The 23,938-nt window shown below is 44.2% G+C and overlaps 1 protein-coding gene across 34 annotated transcripts; it reads right to left on the bottom strand.

The window, feature by feature from the left end:
• Window positions 1-14: 14 nt before the first annotated feature.
• Window positions 15-9,796, bottom strand: LOC127300643 (uncharacterized). Of its 34 annotated transcripts, XR_011745264.1 has the most exons (13): window positions 9,433-9,791; window positions 8,938-8,989; window positions 8,640-8,854; window positions 8,023-8,182; window positions 7,448-7,518; window positions 6,705-6,741; window positions 6,489-6,559; window positions 5,845-6,197; window positions 1,016-2,668; window positions 839-918; window positions 565-640; window positions 287-424; window positions 15-54 (listed from the first exon to the last, which is right to left on the bottom strand). XR_011745264.1 is itself a non-coding variant. In XM_071820164.1 (9 exons), exons 5-9 carry the CDS (start codon window positions 7,569-7,571, stop codon window positions 5,410-5,412), a joined length of 303 nt encoding a protein of 100 aa, XP_071676265.1. In that variant the 5' UTR covers window positions 7,572-7,646; window positions 8,023-8,224; window positions 8,640-8,854; window positions 8,938-8,989; window positions 9,433-9,793; the 3' UTR covers window positions 5,212-5,409. The 34 variants fall into 34 exon arrangements, 2 of the variants coding, with proteins under 2 accessions (XP_071676265.1, XP_051186748.2); XR_011745266.1 differs by lacking the exon at window positions 7,448-7,518 and adding an exon at window positions 7,561-7,646 and having other exon boundaries at window positions 5,845-6,579; XR_011745253.1 differs by having other exon boundaries at window positions 5,845-5,912; window positions 6,022-6,579; window positions 6,705-7,518.
• Window positions 9,797-23,938: the final 14,142 nt, after the last annotated feature.

Here is a 23,938-nt window from a genome sequence, read left to right as displayed (position 1 = left end):
CCCCCCCCCCCCCCCCCCCCCGCCAGCCAGTAGTGCTCTGGCCTGCTTCTTATCCTGATTGTAATGAAAATAAATCATAGCGAGTAGTCAGATATGTGTTGGCAAGATTTTTTTTCACAGAGCAATAGCAACAAACTGGAGAACATTTGTCATGTCTCTTTTGCAATTCTAGTAGGCGTTATTCATACACCTCTGATCAAAAGACCGACTGATTCTACATTTTCAAATTAGAAAGTAACATTCGCTACATGTGGAGAAAACATTCATATATAAAATAGAGCCTCACATTTAATCAGTCGACTACTGCAGATATAAGTTTCCGCACGGTAGATCCAATTGATTTAAGCAAAACACTCAACAAGCATGAGTTCCACATCTCTGTCAGCCTCCTTTATCCGTCCATGCATTCCGCTATGTCATCATGCTGGTGCCCACACGGTGAAACATAAGAAAAGAAAATAAGAGTCTTAGACCAGCAGCCGATCATCTGGAACCACGACAAATATAATCACAAAGCCAAAATAGAAATTGGAAGAAAATGATCCTGATCAGTGCAACCCTCACCTCTCACTTGACCATGCTGCCTTGTCGACGCTTATAATTGACCTCCAAGATCCCCAATCCTATCACATAAATGGATCTAGAAGAGCAATAAGCAACGATATGTATCAATCAAGCGCAATATAGATGAACAATTAAATAAAATACAACTGAAGGATTTGGGGTAAATCATATGCATTAATTGAAGGATGTTATTTTAAGATAAATTAACAGTCAAATTAATGTTAACAAACTTCTAAGACAAAAATGAAGTAGAGATAGAGAATGAAGGAGCAACCTGGAACTAAGCAAGAAACAAAGCATGCCTGTGAGGGCACGTTCCTAGTATGTGCTAGGTTCCTCAATCTCCATTGTTCCCTGCAAGAAATAGAGGGCAGGTGAAGTGACCTACATCGACTAAAGCAGAGGAAAAAATATCCGTACGTGAATTGGACAGTGTGAGATGGCTCTTTACCTACAGATGCACATGAGCTTGGGGCACAAATTCCTTAAGAGAGGGGCCCTAGGATGGTGTCACGAGGACTTCCTGCGCATGCTTGATGGAGAGGAGCCATGTATGGCGACGTTGGAGCTCGGCACGCCAAGGTTGAGGACGACAGCGACGTCACGAACGGATCCTAGCGGGCCGGTCGCTCGGGGATGAGGACGCGGGCCTCCTCCTCCTCTGTCCTTGTGCCTCTGGGTGCTGATGGACGCCCCGGTCGCCGGGGGACGAGGACGGTGCGGCGGCGCGGCGGTGTCTCCTTCCAGCACGGCGGCGCACACACCTGGTGGCCCACGCTCCTTCCCTGCCGAGGATTATGGTGGCAACGACGAGGTCCATGGCGACGGCGCCATGGTTGGGAGAGGATGCGGGAAGAGGAGAAATTGGGCGTGGGAGGAGGAGGCGGCGCACGCGAGGTGGCGGCGCGAGCGGCGCGATCGGCGGCTGAGCGGCGGCGGCTTGCGGAGGAGAGGAACAGGGATGGGAGGGGATTGGAGGCTTGAGGCTGGGCACGGATTGGGAGGGCAGCCGCGTAGGGATAAGGTTCTCTCCTCTCGCAGGATTGGCTGCGCGACCTCTCGTCTCGCAGGATTGGCTATGCGACCCACACAAAAACCACCCAAGCAACTGACAGCGTGGACCATCCAGAAGAAGGGCCCGCGCGCAGTGGCAGGCGGGTAGAACCTCGCCGTTTCATGTCTTGATCTAGTGGGCAGTGAAAAAATCTTACCTAAAATAGACGGCTGAGATGCTCCAGTTGACAACATCCTGTGGCTAAGAAGCAACATGCGCTGTGAGAGCCCCATGAGGATGCAGCAATTATACCTTTAGACTAGTTTGAAGAATTCACCAAAAATCATTGGGATCAGCTGGCACTATGGCAGCTCCGTCCCTGGGGAAGGTGGCGACGGAAGTATATGCAGCGCAGTAATGCAGCCAGGCGGGCACAACCTGATCCTTCAATCGCCGTTTCATATTTTCAGGTGCTAGCTCCATATGTTATTCCCTCCATGTACTTCTCATCTCTGAATAGCTTTACTCATTGCAAAACTTACACGCGTATTCTTCAGACTATTGCAGATATGAGTACCCCAACATGTAGGTTTTACACATAATCACAAATTTTTTTGTTGCTTGTGAAACCTATGAATATATTTTCATTACCTGTGAATTTTTTTGTTGCTTGTGAAACCTACGAAATTTTTTGTTGCTTGTGAGACAGACTTGAGCTCGGCCGGCCTGAGGGCCGGTCGACCGGGCCTGTGACCGACCGGTCTGGACTGGACCGGGCCAGAGACCGGATGGCGACCGGGCGGGCGTCCAGGCTTACTGGATACACCCCAGCTGGCACAAGCGTGGGGCCCGGTTTGGCCGGGCTGGTTCGGCGTGGGGGCCGGTCGGAACGGGCCTGGGGCCGGGCGACCCGGCGTCACGGCCGGTTGACCGGGCTGGGCGCCGGCCTGGACGCCGGCCTGGACTCCTCCTCCTCTCGCGCATGTCTGCCGCTCCTCCCTCGCGCGTCCATGGGCTGTCTTCTTGTCCAACTCCATGTCCAGCTTCACGTCCATCTTCTTGTCCAGTTGGTCCTCTTCTCCTCGTGCGATGCTTGCTCCTTCTTCATACCTGATCATACATAAGTAATACGATTTAGGCAGTATAAAGTTCTCATCGATCAAAGTATCACTTAGAACAAGTTCACATGTTATTTAAGTAGCTTCGCACGAGCTCGTGTCATTGGTCCAATCCTAACTTCATTGGACTTGAGCTTCACAGCAGGATCATCTTCAACTTGTAATGACGGGGGTAGTAGTGAGGTAGGGATGTCCTCATCAGGTTTCTAGCTATCTACTATTCGTCACACTAGGTGAATAGGCGCGCTTCGTCGCGCCGCTTGCATCTCGTTTGTACATAGCATGGTTAGCGTAGTACCACTGGCATTTTTTTCTACGACAATGTCACGAGCAAGGCACTTCTAAGGGCATCCCAACGTCTGCTCGGGCCAAAAATGCGTCTGGCACCAGCTCCAGCGGGCCGACGCATAGTGATCGGGCCGTCTGCAGAGGCGCAAACCCGGCGCATATTTGCGCCTGGAATGCGTCGCGGCGGACGCTGCGCAGACGCCCCAAGTGATCGCTCGCTTCTCCACCGGGCCCGCCTGGCAGCGAGCCTGTATCAAGGGCATCGCTTCTGCGGTCATCGCTTGCGCGGTCAGCGCTTCCGCATCTGCGCCGCAGCCTACGTCATCAATGTCGCGGCTGCCTCTTCTACGCGCGCACTGGCGGGTGGCGGTTGGGCTTCTTCGCCGCCTTCAATGGCATCATTTCCCGCGCGGCCGGCCTTAAAAGTCGACCGGCACAATTCCTGCCATCGCCCACACCTCCACTCCCACCTCCACCGCCGTGCGCCGCCGCAGCACCATGGGGAAGAAGAAGAAGAACGACTTCAAGGCGTCCGGTAGCGGCACCAAGAAGGGGGAGCGGACGCAGAGGTGCCGCTGCCTGTCAACGTGGGGAGGCTGATGCACGCGAACTAGACGCCGTGCGACGCCTGGGGAGACGTGCACATGCCTGGCGGCTCAGCTACCGCCGGGTGCCCGTCCCTCCCGTGCCTGCGCGCGAGCCAGATAGGAGCGCGGAGATCGGCGAAGGAGGCGGTACCTGCCGCCGGACCTCCGCGCCGATCCCGCCTACGCCATCGACTCCGACAGCTGGCGCACTGAATCGAGTCGGAGAAGGATCGGAGGAGGAGGGCGGGGTTCATGGGCGACAGGGACTTCCCCTTCGACCGTCCACCGGCGCCTCGTCGTCGAAGACGGCAGGCGCTGACGCCTGCGCAGGACGACCACAACGACAACGATGACGAGGACTACATCGAGGCGCTCGCTTACCACAACGAGAAGGCCAAGGACGACAGCGACGACTACGTCGCGTGCATTTTCCAGGAATGGCAGTTGGCCATGGCGGAGGGCCGGGAGTTTGAGTACCCGGACAACATGACAGACGACGAGATCGCGAGGCTCGGCCTCCTCGTCTCCGAGAACGACCGACCTGTGCAGCGGCGGTACGCCACCGGCATCATGCCGCCGGGCCTGTCGGAGGAAGAAGCCCTACGACTGGCGCTACAGGACTCGGCCACGCCACAACCGCCGCCTCCACCTCCTCCGTACAACCCGTGGGGCCCCCACCTCAGGCCTAGGCTCCTCCACCTCCGCCACAGGCCTGGGCTCCTCCACCTCCGCCACAGGCCTGGGCGCCTCCACATCCACCTCCGCCACAGGCCTGGGCTCCTCCACCTCCAGCACCGCCGACGCGCCCGGCGTATGTTCCACCGGTTCCCAACTGGCTATGGGTGGTACCGAGCTCGTCGTGATCGACAGCGACGAGGAGAACCGGTAGGCGCATGCATTTAGAGTTTTTTTCCATGTCTTTAACTATGTAAATTATATTTTCATGTTATAAAAAATGGAAATTCGAGAAAAAAATACGTCGTGCCGCTGGAGCCACCCCTAACGCAAACGGACGCGCGGTCGATTTCGACCATTTCAGCCGACACAAATGAACGCGCGCGTACATTTTCGAGCGCTGAAATCCGTCGCCCCGTTGAAGATGCTCTAATGCTTTCCTGTGGAGAAGGCCGGAGTGTGGAGATTCGGCCCGTAGGTAGCATATGAGGATACCTGTTGTTGTTTGTCCTAGAGAGGCACCCAGCTCATGCACTTGTATCGTTATCGATGGCACATTGCTTCTACTAAGATGGTTTCACTTCTAAGAAACAACACAGTTTTCTTGTAACAACTCAAAGCAAGTAAACAAAAGGTAAATCAAAGACTTCGTGCCCACTTATTGAAAATATAAAGCATGCACGATGCATTGTTATTAGTTAGGATGAAACACGTACCAATCTTCCCTGGCACGCGTACTAATTAATAAGCAGACTCCTTATATACCGGAAATTCAATAAGCAGATTCCTTGTATAAGTTGTTCAAATAAGCTTATAGAGAACAATTCACTCCACCCATTGGTCAATTTACTTTCCTTTCTGAAGGCACCAACTCGAAAACTCTTATTCATCAAACATGATTAAAGAAATGAATTTTCCTTTATTGAACATTGAGGACATGTAAATTGATCTTCTTCTTTGTATGACAAACATCTTCACACCAAGAAAATTAAAAATGATTAAACCCTTATATGAAAACTCTCTGCATACATTTGACTATCTATTGAGTCATGGCTTAGACACTCAAAGTGATATGTTGATTCTCCAAGAAGAAGAAATTAGTATGTGCCTTAGCAATCAAATCTCAACGATGATCCTAGTATAATAAAAATAAGTTCTCAAGATCAGAAAACTGTGTTATTGTTTACCACCTTAATATAAAATAGTAAGAAAATGGATACATTGGTATTCTAATTTGTGCAAGGACACCTGCTGCCAGCCAGCCACAACTGTTCCTTATCTGTAATGAGGGCCAACAGAAAATGTGATAGTATTACCAAGTAGCATGATTATATTTCTCAGCATGTTGATTAAGAAATGCATATAGATCATATATAATGTGAACTAAGGTTTCTCTCATTTCCATTAGTTCGAGGTCGACACTACTGAGCTGCCTAAATTAAAATATAGCCAGTCCACTCAACCTTAAGATAAACAAAGTCGGATGCATTAAAACCTTACTAATTGTTTGCAGCCGCGTGTATGAAATAGAATAGTCTATCATCCTTGGCTCTAACTATACTGGATCTTGGCACACAGCCAACTGGCAATGCTTATAATTAGGACCCAAAAAACATACCTCACCTTCCCTTGATTTTTTTTCAGCATAAGGTACTTCTTTATAGAGGAAAGGGAAAATCCATATCCCTAAGACAATTTTATTAACTCAACATGAGTTAAAATAATTACTTTGGACAGGAAAATATAGCCAAAAAAACTCACTTGGTACTGAAAGAATGTTAAATAGATAGTCTACCCGAGAAATGATATGATTGTTCTCGTGAGTTGCTGAAGTGCAAGTCCCTTTTTGTCAGCTCCATTTCTTTTCTTCCGAAAATGCTCCATTTCTTTGTTTTTCTAAGCATACGTTATGCATTTACTAGCATGATCCTATCCTTCTGGGCTTAGGATCACATTTATATCTTGTAAGCTCTATCCAAAGAGTAGGAAATATCAAATATTCATGTGGCGGTGAAATAGATTAGAGAATTGCAACATTTCATACAAAAAGGAGAAAGATATCTTCTCTATGTTTATGTGTATTAGCGCTCTTATTTTTTTGAAAGATTCAACATTGTAAAACTGGGGATTTAATAATCAAGAGATGTGTTTGGATCTATAATCCAGTCAATGGTTATTTGTTCCTATAGTTTACTGTTAAAAAGCATCGGACTACAAATGTACATGGTACAAATGCAAAAACTGAGCGAGCCTAGAGGAAACCTTGTGTTGATGCTGCTATTGGTGCCGCATATTCACGGCGCTGGAGAAGATGCCATTGACGACGGTCTCTTCTGGAGCAAACACAAAAAATCTAGTAAAAAGCATATATGTTCCATCTTAGAGACTATAGATAACATGTAGTCAATCTGAAAAGTGCAATAATAAATAAGAATATGAGCCAGCATAGTGGAAGGTACGGTATGGTCATTTATTTACCTCTTTGGTCTGTATCAGATCTCTATAATCCACAGTTCTGCACCAAAGAAACACATGAATTCAGTTGATGAAGCAAGTGTTTGCCCAACAAACAGTCTTGGAAAGATTAACATGGAAAGATAGCTAACAAATTTAACTCAAACTTCAGTTTAACCAGAAAGGCAATGTGAAGCAAAGCATCTACCACAATATCAACATGCATTAATGCTTATTACACATCAGACTGCCAAAACTGTAATGTCTGCAGTGTATCCTTCCAGTCATACGTGGGCTCTTGGCATTTCAATTTATCAATTTAAGAACTAAAGAGGATTACTATCCTTTAGAATATTTTTTTTGAGAAACACAGTACAAACGCAGGCGCTCACATACACGCACATACACTCACCCCTATGAACGCACATACGCACACCCTACCCCTATGAGCACCTCCGGAAGACCGAGCCGGCGGATTGGATCTTGAAATTGACGAAAGTCACCACAGGCGCCTCGCTGTCGACGGGAACGTCGCCTCCCACTGAAAGAATATTCCGCCTTTATGAGACACACAGATGTTAAACCTGGGGTTTGAACTCTGGTGGGCTGGGGGTATAACCACCCTCCTAACCACCCAACCTCAGGTTGGTTCTCACTATCCTTTAGAATATGCTTGGGAGGGTTGCCTCTTTGTATATTGCTAGACATATTAATTCTTTCCTAATGATTTTCCATACACTATGGCACATCTTAAGTAGAAATAGTACTTTATTTGAATTCAAGTTGCAAAGCCTCTGTTACATTCAATGTTGCAATTACCAGAATTCATCACATAAATCTGCAAAAAAAAAAGGATACAAAGATTAGAAACTTGACTCACCCGATGTACATGCTACAATTCGGATATTTCTCTCAATAAACTTAAAACACATGATCATATCATCTCGTCCTTACAGAACCCTGAACCTTTCAAATTCAACAAAGTATACAGATAAAGCTTTGCCTTCAGGATGTCCAAATATATGACTCAAAATTCAGATAATTTGATGTTGTAAGCTAGTGATAAATTGTATATTACATTGTGATTTATGGAGAGAGAGAGGGAGAGAGAGAGAGAGAGAGAGAGAGAGAGAGAGAGAGAGAGATGAGTCTGCAAGTTCTTCTTAAGCACATAATCATAGATATACATCAAGAAAACTGCCCAAAACTTCTAGCTTAAGATCCGGCTACGGACCTGCCAAAGTAACCTTGGTAAGAAGCTTTTGTTTCAAGTCCAGCGAGACCAGAAATGACATTCTGCAGTTAGAGGCAGCCTTCAGGGAGGGAAAGAAGGCAACACTACCTGGAGAGGTTCACAGTAGCGGCACAGAGGAGAAAATAGCTCTAGGAGCATTCTGCCATGAACCGAACTGCGGTGCTCCAATGGTCGACCAGGTGGCCGCGCTCCTCACCGTTGTTCAGTACCCCTCCTGAAGGTGAAGGCCTTGATGGGAACCAAGTGCCTAAAAATGCAATCCATCATGCTGCTTAACTGAGTCTGAACCCTAAGAATATCACCACACAAAAATTGTACATGAATCAGCAATCACTAATTTGCATCTCAAGGAGGGATTATGCATCATGCATGGAAACAATTAAAGCATATCCTCACTAATGTATAGAGTGGACCATGAATTGCTACAAAAAATTTGTTGTCAACACTGAACAGTCCTTGAATATCTACATAGTGAATCCATAAGGTATTGTTTAGTCTAAAGTTTTCATCATTATGATGATGGCATGAGGAATCAATAAAGTTCAAGGTTGAAACAGCCATCAATGTAAGAAAAGACATCACCATTTGAGATGATAAATGGTATCATCTGTTGAATACACATATGCGTGTTTCCTCGTGAGGAGCTACCAGCAGGAAAAAACACAGTTTTGCATTAGAAAGAACACATCATTAGACCATTTTACCTTGGATCTCCATTGATCGGTAATGGTGCAGGTGAGTGCTCGGCGAAGCACAGAGCATAGCCGCCTTAAGCGACGATCTTGTAGTGCTTCTGCTACCACACGTTTGCATCTTCCTTGCACTTCTTCTGCTCCTACACATTTGTCCAAGCCACCGGCGCCAAACACACAGGCCGACCTGATGGGGCTGCTGCACCAGATGGTCGCAAGGAGGAGGCCTGCGATGGCAGGGAAGGAGTTGATGTGTGTGGATCAGCTGAATTATTTTTGGTAGAAGAGGTAAGAAAAGGAAATGTTATACCACAATTCTTGTATAATTTTGAGAAGCATCTCCAGAGATGAGAGCATGCCTCCTGCAAAAACAAATTTTCCCATAAGGAAATGTTATCTAGGAAATTCATGCCAATTAGTTGTGTTTGATGGAATTCACAAACATAATATAGGAATACATGCCCAACCGACCATGAAAAAATAATATCATGGGAATGAACAAACAACATTACTTCCAGAGTTTGTGCCTGCAAATGATCCTTCCTCCTGTCATGATTCTTGTGTACAAAATGAAAAATTGAAGGCCTACATCTCACCTAGTCTCTAGTTCCCATCCAGCCTAGGAAATATCTCGCATCTCAAATCATAAATACAGCTGCACATACAGCAAGCTCGGCTTGAGGAGCTGATTCATGCTGGAATTTGACGTGGACGGGGATGCACGGATAGATCGGAACAAATGGTGGGATAAGAACGCATCTCAGGACCTCATAAATCAACCGGCGAACAACGAATTAACTCATACCGAGATCGTTGAAGGAGGCCGCCCCGAGACACGCTGGACCGTATCGCCTTGTCGTGTCGTCTGCGTCCTCTGCCCCAAATAGACTGTCTGCCGACGCCCTCGTCTTCCCAAGCTCCAGCCGCCGCTGCCGCGGACCGATTTGTTGCCGTCCGGCCATCCCCACCCTTTTCGAGCACCCCAGCCGCATCAGGGTAAGCCGTTGATTTGTTTCCTTGCCATGTTCCTCCCGAGACGCCGTGGTGCACCCCCGCCGGCGAGCCGTGCGTGGCGGCAATGACCGTCTCCAGAGATCTAAGAGCATCTCCACCGACGCGGGCAATACAGTCGCCGAGGCACCGGCACTGTTGTATGGGGCGCTGGGCACAACATCCTCCATTTAAGGGAGCTGCTCCCACATCGGCGCGCCTCATACGACATCCCCAATAGATGATTTGAATTGAAAACTCAAACAAAAGCATAGAAATTCGAATAAGTTAATAAATTTAAAGTTTGAGCCAACACACGGCCATCAAATTCAAATAGGTTTTCGAATATGAAGTTTGGACCAACATATGGCCATCGAATCGTCGTATCCGGCTGCAAAAAGGAACTTCAGCTTCCAAGCCAACTGATCAGATGAACCGGGTCAAGGGCGGCTCAACCTCAATGACTTCCTCATCGTCGACGAGTCCCAGTGGCAACTTCGTCGCTGCAACAGGATCCACGGTCGTCGGGGGAGGCATGAACGTCGACGGTGTCGACGGAGATATGAAGGTGGAGGGTGTCGGCGGAAACATGAACGTGGAGGGTGCGGGGAAGGATTGGAGGAGGTTGTAGATCTAGATCCCAAGAGTTCCCCTCAATTAGAGGAGGAATGGATTGGAGGAGGTTGTAGATCTAGATCTCCTCTTTCGAATCCCCCAAGAATATGCAAGAATCATAGGAGGGAAGAGAGAGGAAGTGATGACCCACAAGTATAGGGGATCGCAACAGTCTTCGAGGGAAGTAAAACCCAATTTATTGATTCGACACAAGGGGAGACAAAGAACACTTGGAAGCCTTAACAGCGGAGTTGTCAATTCACCGCACTGAAACAGACTTGCTCGCAAGAGTTTATCGAGGTAACAGCTTTATAAACGATGTGAGTGAAATAACAAACAGAGTAACAGAGACGAGTAGTGATTTTAGTAAACAGCAGGATTAAAATACTGTAGGCACGGGGACGGATGACGGGCGTTGCATGGATGAGAGAAACTCATGTAACAATCATAGCAGGGCATTTGCAGATAATAATAAAACGGTGTCCAAGTACAAAGCAATCAATAGGCATGTGTTCCATATATAGTCGTGCGTGCTCGCAATGAGAAACTTGCACAACATCTTTTGTCCTACCCGGCGGTGGCGGCCAGGGCCTCAAGGAAACTCTTTGGATATTAAGGTACTCCTTTTAATAGAGTACCGGAGCAAAGCATTAACATTCCGTGAACACATGTGATCCTCACATCGCTACCATTCCCTCCGGTTGTCCCGATTTCTGTCACTTCGGGGCCATCGGTTTCGGACAGCAACATGTGTATACAACTTATAGGTAAGACCATAAACAATGAATATCATGATGAAACAATAACATGTTCAGATCTGAGATCATGGCACTCGGGCCCTAGTGACAAGCATTAAGCATAACAAGTTGCAACAATATCATCAAAGTACCAATTACGGACACTAGGCACTATGCCCTAACAATCTTATGCTATTACATGACCAATCTCATCCAATCCCTACCATCCCCTTCGGCCTACAGCGGGGGAATTACTCACACATGGATGGGGGAAACATGGCTGGTTGATGTAGAGGCGTTGGCGGTGATGGCGGTGATGATCTCCTCCAATTCCCCGTCCCGGCGGAGTGCCAGAACGGAGACTTCTGGCTCCCGCGACGGAGTTTCGCGATGTGGCGGCGTTCTGGAGGGTTTCTGGCGACTTCGACTTCTCCTCTGGCGTTTTTAGGTCGAGGCCGATAAATAGTCCGAAGGAGGGCGTCGGAGGCCGGCCGAGGGGGCCACACCACAGGGCCGCGCGGGCCCCCCCTGGGCCGCGCCGCCCTATGGTGTGGGGCCCTCGGGCCTCCACTTCAATTGCCCTTCTGGCTCCGTTAGTTTCCTGGGAAAATAGGGCCTTCTGCATAAATTCCGAGAATTTTCCCGAAAGTTGGATTTCTGCACAAAAACGAGACACCAGAGCAGTTGTGCTGAAAACAGCGTTAGTCCGTGTTAGTTGCATCCAAAATACACAAATTAGAGGCAAAACAATAGCAAAAGTGTTCGGAAAAGTAGATACGTTTTGGACGTATCAACTCCCCCAAGCTTAGCTTATTGCTTGTGCTCAAGCAATTCAGTTAACAACTGAGCGATAAAAGAACTTTCACGAACACATTTGCTCATATGATGTATATATTCTCATGCTATGGCTAATACTTAAGCAGTTCATAATGAGATACATGCAAATAAGATCATCTAACAGCTATGTCAATCATGGAGAGGTACCAACAATTAATAAGAAGCATCATGAATCATGTATATAAGCCAGATTGCAATGTTCACAAGAGAGTATGATAAAGTGGTATCTCGCTTGCCTGTATTTGATTGGTAAAACATAAATGCCCGGGCACCTCTGGAGTTCATAGAAAGACTAGAAGTAGTGATTGTCAAAAGATAAATGCATCAAAGTTATACCACAATCAATCATATTTTGAGACAAGCATATTATACTAAGAATGACAGTTGTGCTCTCAAGATAGTGCTCAAAGAAATAATGGAGACACAAGCATAAAAGTAAAAGATTGACCCTTCGCAGAGGGAAGCAGGGATTAACATGCGCTAGAGCTTTTCATTTTTATAAATCAGGAGTAAAATTATTTTGAGAGGTGTTTGTTGTTGTCAACGAATGGTAATGGGTACACTAACTACCTTGCCAACCGGACTTTCAAGAGCGGCTCCCATGAATTATTGCATATTTATTTGGCACTCCTTCCAACCTTTCTTTCACAAACCATGGCTAACCGAATCCTCGGGTGCCTCCCAACAATCTCATACCATGAAGGAGTGCCCTTTTTTATTTTAGTTTTATTATGATGATGACACTCCCCCCAACCTTTGCTTACACAAGCCATGGCTAACCGAATCCTTCGGGTGCCGTCCAACAATCACAAACCATGGAGGAGTGTCTATTTAAGTTAATTAATTCGGATCGGGAATCCCATTGCCAGCTCTTTTTGCAAAATTATTGGATAAGCGGATGTGCCACTAGTCCATATGAGAGTCCGTCAAAAGTAAATGACAAGGTTGAAAGCTAAACACCACATACTTCTTCATGAGCTATGAAACATAAACACAAATTGAGAAGCATTTTGAAGGTTTTAAAGGTAGCGCATGAGAATTTACTTGGAATGGTTTGAAATGCCATGCATAGGTATTTATGGTGGACACTCTGGAATAACTTGGTTTTCAGGTGTTTGGAAGCACGAGCAGCGTTCCCGCTCAGTACAAGTGAAGGCTAGCAATAGACTAGGGAGCGACAAATCAAGAGAGCAGTAACTGTCATAATCATGCTTGCGGCAAAATATATTAACGGAGGCATAAAAGTGATACAAGAACTCTGAAGCAATATAAATCATCGAAGCTTAATTGACTTTTTGTTCAGTCATATGCATGCGTGAGCATGCGCCAAGTCGATATAAATGAATTATTCAGAGGAGGATACCACAATGCCATACTTACTTATGAATAAAACAATGCAAGCAAACATACATGACATGCTACTCATATTAATAAATTGGAGCTAAACATGAGAGATCATGAACTACTAGACTTTCTCAAATAACATATACCTCACATGAACCAACTAAGCATGCTCACATGGATGAGTATATGTACAAAAATGAAAACAAATAGAGTTCATACCAGCCTCTCACCACAATCAGATTGTCGTAGATCGTCATTATTGCCTTTTCACTTGTGCAGCTTGGATAATATGAAATGAAAACCACGCTCCAGCCACCGAAGACCATTGAACTCATAAAGAACTTTACAAACCAAAGAAGAACAGCAAATGTTTTTGGTGTTTTCAAATTAGAAACAAGAACAAGAGGAAACAAACAAACAAAGCAAAATCTTTTTGGGTTTTCTTATAGCAAACTGGCAATAGCAAATAAAGTGAAACAAATGCAAGAAACCAAAGCAAACAAATGGTGAAGAGAAACAACAGAAATATTTTTGGTCTTTTTGTGTTTTGGGAAGGAAACAAAGCAAAACAAGAAATAGCAAACTGAAAGAAACACAGAAAAGCAAGATGGCAGAAATCTGCCAAAACCTGACAGCAGTACAGAAATCGATTTTTACAAAAATCTTACGTTGCTCAGATCGAAAAGTGTTCAACTAATGAAAGTTAGATAACAACCTGGGGAACCTGCACAAAAATTTGCAGCTCAAAATGACGCTCTGGCTATTTTTGACAATTTTTACGGTAACGTTCCAGAATCTGTTTTCAGGCAGCATTTCCCCAAATATCATCTTCCTCTTATTAGAAAACCACTCAAACGAACAAAACAAGTATGTGCAAGTATCCAGCAACCATAATATGCAAAGAATGAGTGATGCCGGTATACCTCCCCCCAAGCTTAGGCTTTTGGCCTAAGTGGAGTTCAACCCCAACGAGGGTCGTTGTTCCTCGCCGGTGGGTAGTCCATGGAGTAGTCATAGTAAAGCTCCTGCGCAGAAGAAAAGCGTGGAGGCTCCGCATATCCACCATGTTGATGCAAGGAACTTGCTGCATCGGATGATGAGTCGAGGTGCTCCTCGACCTCTATGTCGTCTCTTGCATGATGGCCTCCTCTCTCTATGTGTGCATCCAGTGCACCTTCTGTGACCGACCAATCTCCCCTGGAATCAAGGTTAGACAGAACAGGCGCAGGCAATCTTACTAATTTCTCAGTTTTCTTAGTTATTCTCCAAACTTTCTTATAAAATATCATCTTATAATGCAGGTTACCCAAGTTGGAGGAATCTGAAACAAATTCATGTTTAATCATAGAGGCTATGTCAAGTTTTTCTATGGGGAACGGAATATCAAAATGATGAGGTTCTACATTATGAAAAGCTAGTAAACGAGAGGCGATGAGACCTCCACAAATTCCACCTTTCTCACGGTTAGTAGCAAGTCTATAAGCTATTAATGCCCCCAAATTATAAGACCTACTATTTTGCAGTGCTGCAGCTAGAAAAGCCAAATCCGGGATAGAAAGTTTACCACCAATCCTTTTAGCGAGAACGCATTTGGTAATAAAATAGGCAAAGTAGCGGATAGCCGGGAGCTGAATACTAGTGATTTTACCACTTTCACCTGAGAAACTCCTTCCATCGCAAATCATCTTGTAAAGATCCGAGAGTTCTTGCGGCGATCCCCTTATCTTCTCGCACGTCCCCCATTGCGGTATTCTAATTGCTGCACAAAAAGCACTAAATGGCAAGTTGACAGTTTTATTGTAAATTTTATACTGGACCGTGGGGTTAGATCACGACCAATTAAACTTGAAGTCCTGCACAAAAGCCATAGTTAATTTTACATATTGTCTTGGCTCTCCTTCAACAAAGTCACTCAGCCCTGCACGAGAAATTAGAGTTTGAACATCTTCAAATATCCCCGCGCTTCTCATGAAATCCGCGCACGGGTAGTAAGAGGGGTATACTCCCTCTTCACGATTGACTATCATAACTTGTTGGACTTCCAATTCTTGCTGGTTCAAGTGATATCTATTCCACTCCATTTTCTGAAATTTCAATAACCAATATAAAAATTTGATTTGGTGACATATAATTGAGGGAAACTACCATAGGAACTTGCTAGAGTACTAATCATGCATCAAAACTAGTTTCTACCACTTAGAACAAGCATGCAAGCTCACTAAACATGTTACCTACAGCAGCAAAATATTCAAGATATACTCAACCAAACGAAATTCTACTTGGATGGGTGGAGGAGTCACATACCGAAGAGCAAATGTGCCAAATTTCGCATGAAATCTGGGCTGAGCAAAGAGATCGAAAAATCTGGAGCTCTGGAGCAAAAACGCGAGTGAGAGGAACTTGGTGTCGATTTTTTCGGGAGAGAGAAGAGTCTGGGAGGAAGAGATGGCAAAGTGGGGCAGAGGGGGGCCCACACCACATGGTGGCGCGGCCACCTCCTTGGCCGCGCCGGCCTGTGGTCTGGCGCCCTCTGGTGCCCCACAGGTCATCCTCTGGTGCTCCCAGGTGCCTCGTGGAAAAATAGGACCAACGGTATAATTTTTGTGAATTTTTGAAAATTTTGAAAAACGCACATTTCTGGGTATTTAGTTTATTATTACTGGCCAGGAAAAATTTCGAAATCTTCAAATAACTAAAGAACTTTGCAAATTAAAAGTGCTACAGCAACTAGAGCAAGTGAAGGAAGAAAGAGATGTTGTTTACCTCCTCTATGCATATAAAAAGTATTTGTTAACAAGGTTGATCAAGTCTTGTCACCAAATAAATTTTACATAACATAAGAAGAAATAAACCTCAAATCAATCATGTTACCTTGAATTGTATTGATATGGATCCAATCACAAGAGTTTGATATTCTTCCTTAGGCTCATATATAGGACAATCAATAGTTCCCACTTTGATAGTTCTCACATTAGAAATAGTATTAACTCCACACGCTTTCTCAATCCTCTTGGGGAAATAAACGGTATGCTCCCTATCATCAACATTGAAAGTAACCTTTCCTTTGTTGCAATCAATAACAGCCCCTGTGGTGTTAAGAAAAGGTCTCCCAAGAATAATAGACATATTATCATCTTCAGGCATTTCCAACACAACAAAATCAGTTAATATCAAGCAGTTAGTAGTAACTTGAACAGGAACATTCTCACATATACCAACAGGAATAGCAGTAGATTTATCAGCCATTTGCAAAGATATATCAGTAGGTATCAACTTATCTAAGTAAAGTCTCTTGTAAAGAGAAAAAGGCATAACACTAACACCGGCTCCCAAGTCACATAGAGCAGTTTTAACATAATTATTCTTAATAGAACAAGGAATAGTAGGTATACCTGGGTCACCCAACTTCTTTGGAATTTTGCCATTGAAAGAGTAATTAGCAAGCATAGTGGAAATTTCCTCATTGGGGATTTTCCTTTTGTTAGTAACAATATCTTTCATATACTTTGAATAAGGAGGCAATTTAATAGCATCAGTCAAAGGAATTTGCAAGAATAAAGGTTTCATCCAATCGCAAAATTTATTATAGTGTTCTTCTTCCTTTGATTTTAGTTTCTTAGCAGGAAAAGGCATTTGCTTTTGCACCCAAGGTTCTCTTTCATTACCATGTTTCTCAGCAATAAAGTCTTCTTTAGTATACTTTTTATTTTTAGCATGCTTTTCAGGTTCTTCTTCAACATCTTCTTTATCAGGAGTATCATTCTTATCATTATCTTTATCATTATCATGTTCATTACCACTTTCAGTTTCAGCATCAGAAATAGAAATACTATTAGGATCATTAACAGGTTCAGAGGATTCTACAACATTTTTATGTTTCTTCTTCTTTTTCTTCCTAGAATGAGCACTAGGTTCAATGCGTTGAGAATCTTGTTCAATTCTTTTGGGATGCCCTTCAGGATATAGAGGATCCTGGGTAGAGACACCCCCTCTAGTTGTTACTTCATAAGCATGTTTCTCTTTAGAATTATTCCCCAACAAGTCATTTTGCACTTTAGTGAGTTGATCAATTTGAGTTTGAATCATTTGAAAATGTTTAACAAGCATCTTAACATCATTGGAGGTTCTCTCCACAATATCATGCAATTCACTAATAGCTTGAGAATTTTCCATTAAATGATTCTCTACTCTCATATTAAAATTTTCTTGCTTAACAATATAATTATCAAACTCATCTAAGCATTGTGCAGGAGGTTTCGAATACGGAATATCTTCCCTAGTAAAGCGTTGAAGGGAGTTTACCTCAATCATGGATGAAGGGGGAATTATCTCACATACATCTTCAATAGGAGGTAGATTCTTCACATCTTCAGATTTAATACCTTTCTCCTTGAGAGACTTCTTGGCTTCCCTCATATCTTCATCATTCAATTTAATTAAACCCCGCTTCTTCAATATTGGAGTTGGAGTCGGTTCAGGCGTAGTCCATTCATCATGATTCCGGCTTATTTTAGCCAATAATTCTTCAGCATCGTCTGGAGTTCTTTTCTGAAAACACAACCAGCACAACTATCCAGGTATGCCCTAGACTCAATGGTTAGTCCACTATAAAATATATCAAGTAAATCATGCTTTTCCAAATCATGCTCAGGCCGAGCTCTAATAAGAGAGCAAAATCTCGACCAAGCCTCAGGCAATTTCTCTTCATCTTCCTGATTAAAGTTATAAATTCTCTGCAAAGCAATATGTTGAGCACTAGCAGGAAAGTATTTGCGGAAGAAAACATCAAGCAATTCTTTCGGACTTTTAATAGAATTTGGTGGCAAATTATTATACCAAGTTTTAGCGTCATCCTTTAATGAGAATGGAAAGATTTTAGCAACAAAGTAAGTACGCATCTTGACATCATCAGAAAACAAGCTACTCGAGTAGATAACTCGGTCATGTGTTCAACGACACTTTCTTTTTCAGTACCACAAAAGGGTGTTTTCTCAACAATAGCTATATGAGATAGATCAAGAGAAAAATCATAATCTTTATCCCTAATGTTTATAGGAGATGTGGCAAACTTAGGATCGGAGACGATTTATATCTAACGGCATGTTACGCAAGCAACTTTTTAATTTTTCTTGCATCAGTAGTAGCATTGCATTTTTCAATAAAATCATCATTAAGCTCCACATAATCTTCCTCAGGATCATCACTAAAATAATCAAGTTCAGGTGAACTAACAGGTGTAGTAGCATTAGGAGTTTCAGTATTATCAATTTGTCTAGACCTAGCAATTGTAGCATCTAGAAAAGATCCCAATGAACCACTATCATCGAGCACAGCAGAAACATTATCAATATTATGAGAGTGTTCAGATTCAGCAGATGTACCCGCATGCGAAGCATGTGGCGGTGAAACAAGTTTATCAATCACAGATGGTGAATCAAGAGCAGCAGAGGTATTCAGAATTGTACCTTTTCTTGTAGTGGATGGTAATATGGCGATCTTAGTATCGCGAGGTTTACCCATGATGGAGAATTTGCAGCGAACAATATTAATCCAAGTGAACTTCCAAATAAAGCTATGTTCCCCGGCAACGGCGCCAGAAAATAGTCTTGATGACCCACAAGTATAGGGGATCGCAACTCTTCGAGGAAGTAAAACCCAATTTATTGATTCGACACAAGGGGAGACAAAGAACACTTGGAAGCCTTAAGAGCGGAGTTGTCAATTCAGCTGCACACTGGAAACAGACTTGCTCGCAAGAGTTTATCGATAGTAACAGTTTTATAGCAGTAGCAGATAGTGAAATAACAGAGTAACGAGAGACAGCGAGTAGTGATTTTAGTAAACAGCAGGATTAAAATACTGTAGGCACGGGGACGGATGACGGGCGTTGCATGGATGAGAGAAACTCATGTAACAATCATAGCAGGGCATTTGCAGATAATAATAAAACGGTGTCCAAGTACAAAGCAATCAATAGGCATGTGTTCCATATATAGTCGTGCGTGCTCGCAATGAGAAACTTGCACAACATCTTTTGTCCTACCAGCCGGTGGCAGCCGGGCCTCAAGGGAAACTACTGGATATTAAGGTACTCCTTTTAATAGAGTACCGGAGCAAAGCATTAACATTCCGTGAACACATGTGATCCTCACATCGCTACCATTCCCTCCGGTTGTCCCGATTTCTGTCACTTCGGGGCCATCGGTTCCGGACAGCAACATGTGTATACAACTTATAGGTAAGACCATAAACAATGAATATCATGATGAAACAATAACATGTTCAGATCTGAGATCATGGCACTCGGGCCCTAGTGACAAGCATTAAGCATAACAAGTTGCAACAATATCATCAAAGTACCAATTACGGACACTAGGCACTATGCCCTAACAATCTTATGCTATTACATGACCAATCTCATCCAATCCCTACCATCCCCTTCGGCCTACAGCGGGGGAATTACTCACACATGGATGGGGGAAACATGGCTGGTTGATGTAGAGGCGTTGGCGGTGATGGCGGTGATGATCTCCTCCAATTCCCCATCCCGGCGGAGTGCCAGAACGGAGACTTCTGGCTCCCGCGACGGAGTTTCGCGATGTGGCGGCGTTCTGGAGGGTTTCTGGCGACTTCGACTTCTCCTCTGGCGTTTTTAGGTCGAGGCCGATAAATAGTCCGAAGGAGGGCGTCGGAGGCCGGCCGAGGGGGGCACACCACAGGGCCGCGCGGGCCCCCCCTGGGCCGCGCCGCCCTATGGTGTGGGGCCCTCGGGCCTCCACTTCAATTGCCCTTCTGGCTCCGTTAGTTTCCTGGGAAAATAGGGCCTTCTGCATAAATTCCGACGAGACACCAGAGCAGTTCTGCTGAAAACAGCGTTAGTCCGTGTTAGTTGCATCCAAAATACACAAATTAGAGGCAAAACAATAGCAAAAGTGTTCGGGAAAGTAGATACGTTTTGGACGTATCAGGAAGCAAGCTCAAAAGCTTCAACAATGGTGGTTAAAAACATGCTCAAGAACCCTAGAAAACTGTTGGGAAAGAAACCTCTTTTATAGCTAAAAGAAATATGACCGTTTGGGGCAAATATGAGAGTTTTTAGAGCATCCTGGCGGGAGGGCTAGAATGGTCGTGACACCGGGCAGCCTGGTGGGAGAGCCGGTCACGTCGGGCGTGGCGTCGGGCCAGCCCGGTAGAAACCGGGCGAGACACCAGGCGGGCACTGAGTGCCCCCTGGATTGTGTCCGGTTGGCACCAGCGTGGAGCCGGCCTATGCCGTGCATGGTGCCGGGTGGGCCGGTGGGGCGGCCGGTCGACCAGGAGACTAGCCAACAAGAAAACATGTTTACAAAAACAGTGACAACTTTTGCATCCGGACTCCGATTTCGATGATCTTGGGCTTGTTGGAATCAGAACAACAATCCCTACAACTTTATGCATAGAAACATCATTGTCCACCCACGGAGTAAAAACCACAAGGTGGATGTTTTGACCTATCTATAAAAGAGACACCGGTAAAACCTCCAAACTCGAAAACGCAATAGAAGATGCATATGGATTCCGTTTTCGATGAACTTGGGCTTGTTGTAAAGCTGGGAAAAATCTCAAGAACCTCACACAGAGAAACACCAAGAAGAAACAATAATAGGGATATGCAAATCATGTAAAGGATTGAGCTTCCTAAGACGATGTGATCAAGTTACCCAACCGAAAGCCCCTCTTGATAGTGCGGCTATCTATCCTATAACCCGGTATCCCAACAACCACCTTGAGACCAGTAAAAGGAAAACCTAGCAAGGACATACCTTTATCTTGCGCATCCCGCTTGATCTTGATGATGATGCTTCATGCTTCTTTCAAGCCGAAAAGCCTCACTAGATTATTATTGCTTCGTGAAGACACATAATTTTCTTCCCCAAACGCCACTATGGAATAGCTTCATTAAGCACATCTTCACATGTCCATTATCACCAAATGGACGGCAAAGCTTCAAGCATATGGTCCTTTTGAGATGCTTATATTGAACTTTCCCAACTCAACCTTGATGATGATCACCACTTGATCTCATCCTCTCATGGGCTATATTAAATCTCACTTTTGATGCACGTCCATGGAAAGATACCTAACCCACATAGGCAACACAAAGGCACTCATATGATGGGTTAGTTCATAAAGCATAATTGACAAAGCTTACCATACCACATGACTTCACGTGGCACATTCTTTATGCTTCATGTGTTGACCAAACTTGAATCTATTTATCACTCTTCGCATTGGTCAACCTTGTGTCTTCTTATGCTCTATCATACTATATTGATGTGTATAAAGAACTCTTTATTTTATTACAAGCTCTAAATTTTAGTCAACTATAACTCAACTCATGAGACCATCATGAAACTGAATTGGAGCCATATCATGCACTCAAGATCATAATCATTCATTGCTTAACACATAAGCTAGAGCATGGCTAATATTGAGTTCCACATAAGAACTCAATCTTCATTTCTTTTTCTTGATCATATCACATATATGTATTCAAATCGATGATCTCGATGCCAATACTCAAGATATATCTTTATCTTCATGGCATCCATATTTGAATCAAACACATGGACTACAGGTAGTACCGGCCTATGAAATATTCCTTCATATAAATTTAATGAAAACATTAGTCCATAGGGGTTGTCATCAATTACCAAAATCACACATAGGGGCAATGTACACTTACACTAGGGATAAAATGAATGCAAGTTCGGTGTTCGTCACGTAACAGTAGTGATGATCTTGTTAGTTGATCAAGGTAGCATATTTGATATTCAAACATCATGTCAAAATACTTATTGCTATTAGTTAACAGTAAAATGGAACCACTAGGAGCAATCCACAGCGATTTGATACTTTGAACCGTCAGATCTCATGTATAAATGGTCTAGATCGCCCCATCTTTCCGAATCGTCGCTGGAACCCATTCTCTGCGTTAATTACCATTGAATGGCCAGGTCAACATGTATGGGCTTCTACTCCGCAGGCCGACCTGGCTGTCCTCTCGTTAATCGGGCCGAGAAAGCGCTGAACTCGTCAAGCAGGCCGAGGGCCTGCTCGTTCGCCGGTCCAGACCCGTAATTGCCGATCCAGCATCTGCGTGTCGTCTCGTCTTCATATCCTCCAACTTTGTGCGGTTCGGTCTGAAATTGCAGTCAGCGCCCCATTAATGGTGAGATCGTCTTCTTCCCGTAACCGTGATGTACTTGCGTTACTCTCCGATTAGAGCCGATTGCTCATATATGTTACTCTCAATCATCTTTTTCTCTGGACCATATACTTGCGTTCGTTCTTGTCATACCGGTTGCACAGTTCCGCGCTGCAGTACAAGCCCCTCCATGAGGCTCAGATCGGTGCACCCTCCCGCCTGCCTGACCTACCGACTGGAAAACCTCTGCCCCACTTAGAGAAATTCAGCCTCGTGGCAGGCCACTTCATGGTCGCCAAGCTTCAGGCCTTCAGGTCACCTGCTGTGCCAGCCTGCTCAAATTAAAGGTAATTTCTCCTGCCCCGATGAGCCAATAATTCGAACATGTACTTTTCTTATACTGTTTCGAAAGTACTGTAGATTGATTTCAGCATCGTCTTAATAGGAAAAGTATGGCACATCAAATTTTCATTTCCATGCTGTAAATGCACGGCCCTTTGATCTATGTATTATTGTTATTGTACTGGTAGACTGATCCTCATTTGCTTTTTTTTTTCATTTTGGACACGTCATTGGGCGTTACATTAGAAATCAATATGGTGCTGCTTTGGTAGAGCTATTGTTCATGACAGATAACTCAATTAACGTTTAACATTTTAACTTCGAAATGAATAAAGAACACTTTTTTTTACATATTGGCATATTCCAAACAAAGACTGATAACTCTGTATGGTACTAGCAGGGTTTTAGTTGAGCTAAAATAGATTGTTTTATGTTTGGGATGGAGTTTAGTAGGTTCCCATCTAACCAATTTTTGGGCTTCCTCTCATAATGGATTCAATTTTAGGCCATTCATCGTATCTAACTTGTCTCTTAGAGTAGTTAATTGATATTTTGGTCTTTTTTACCTTTAGAAACATGTTGTTCTGTCCAGGCTTCTTGCAGTCAAGGTGTTGTATAAAAAATTAGAGATGATGTGTCAACTATCACGCGATAGAATTGGTGCATTTGGGCAGTCTAGCGACGCATTTCGGAACTGCTAGGGGCTGCCCAGCTGATGTGTAGATATAATGATGAGGGTTTTCAAAAATTTATTTGGATAATGTGGTGGATATAAAGCCGCATCAAAGTTAGTTCATGAAATTTGTTGATTCTTCTTGCTTGAGATTTCAGGAGTAAAGTCACACCTCAAGCATTGTTTCATGGACCATCCCTATGACATACTTTAATGTTAGCACAAGCAGTGAAACACGTTGCTTCAATCAAAATTAACTTCGAGAGGACGGCTCAAACAAAGGTGCTAATAACCTCGTTTCTGTTGATCTTTCCAATCTTCCACATTAATCGTCATGTCAAATGCAACTCTGACTTTTATTTTTGGCTGCTGGTGCCTCATACAAGCGCGAGAACAGCAATTACTTTAGGTCAAAAGCTGAAGAAGATAAGTTTTGAAATTCTTGGTGACAAATGACAAAAGATGCCTGATTACCTGCAAATTTTTTTGGGACTGCCTTCAACATAAGGTTAGTGTGATGGAGTTCATGTACTCAGTACTTCCACCAGTTGTTTCACAGTTGAACCTCCTCCCTATAACCAGGTAA

This window comes from Lolium perenne, chromosome 5, assembly GCF_019359855.2.
Source record: "Lolium perenne isolate Kyuss_39 chromosome 5, Kyuss_2.0, whole genome shotgun sequence".
NCBI classification, from domain to species: domain Eukaryota; kingdom Viridiplantae; phylum Streptophyta; class Magnoliopsida; order Poales; family Poaceae; genus Lolium; species Lolium perenne.
Note: the sequence above shows the minus strand (reverse complement) of the source record. Positions and strands in the feature narration are given on the sequence as shown.

Excerpts from the sequence above, each read along its gene's own strand:
- LOC127300643 (XM_051330788.2), bottom strand. The coding sequence starts at position 9,733 with ATGCTCTTAGATCTCTGGAGACGGTCATTGCCGCCACGCACGGCTCGC. Across the intron at positions 8,990-9,432 it reads GGCCTCCTTCAACGATCTCG|GAGGCATGCTCTCATCTCTG; the intron begins GTATGAGTTAAT and ends TTGTTTTTGCAG. Across the intron at positions 8,855-8,937 it reads AAAATTATACAAGAATTGTG|GCCTCCTCCTTGCGACCATC; the intron begins GTATAACATTTC and ends CTGCCATCGCAG.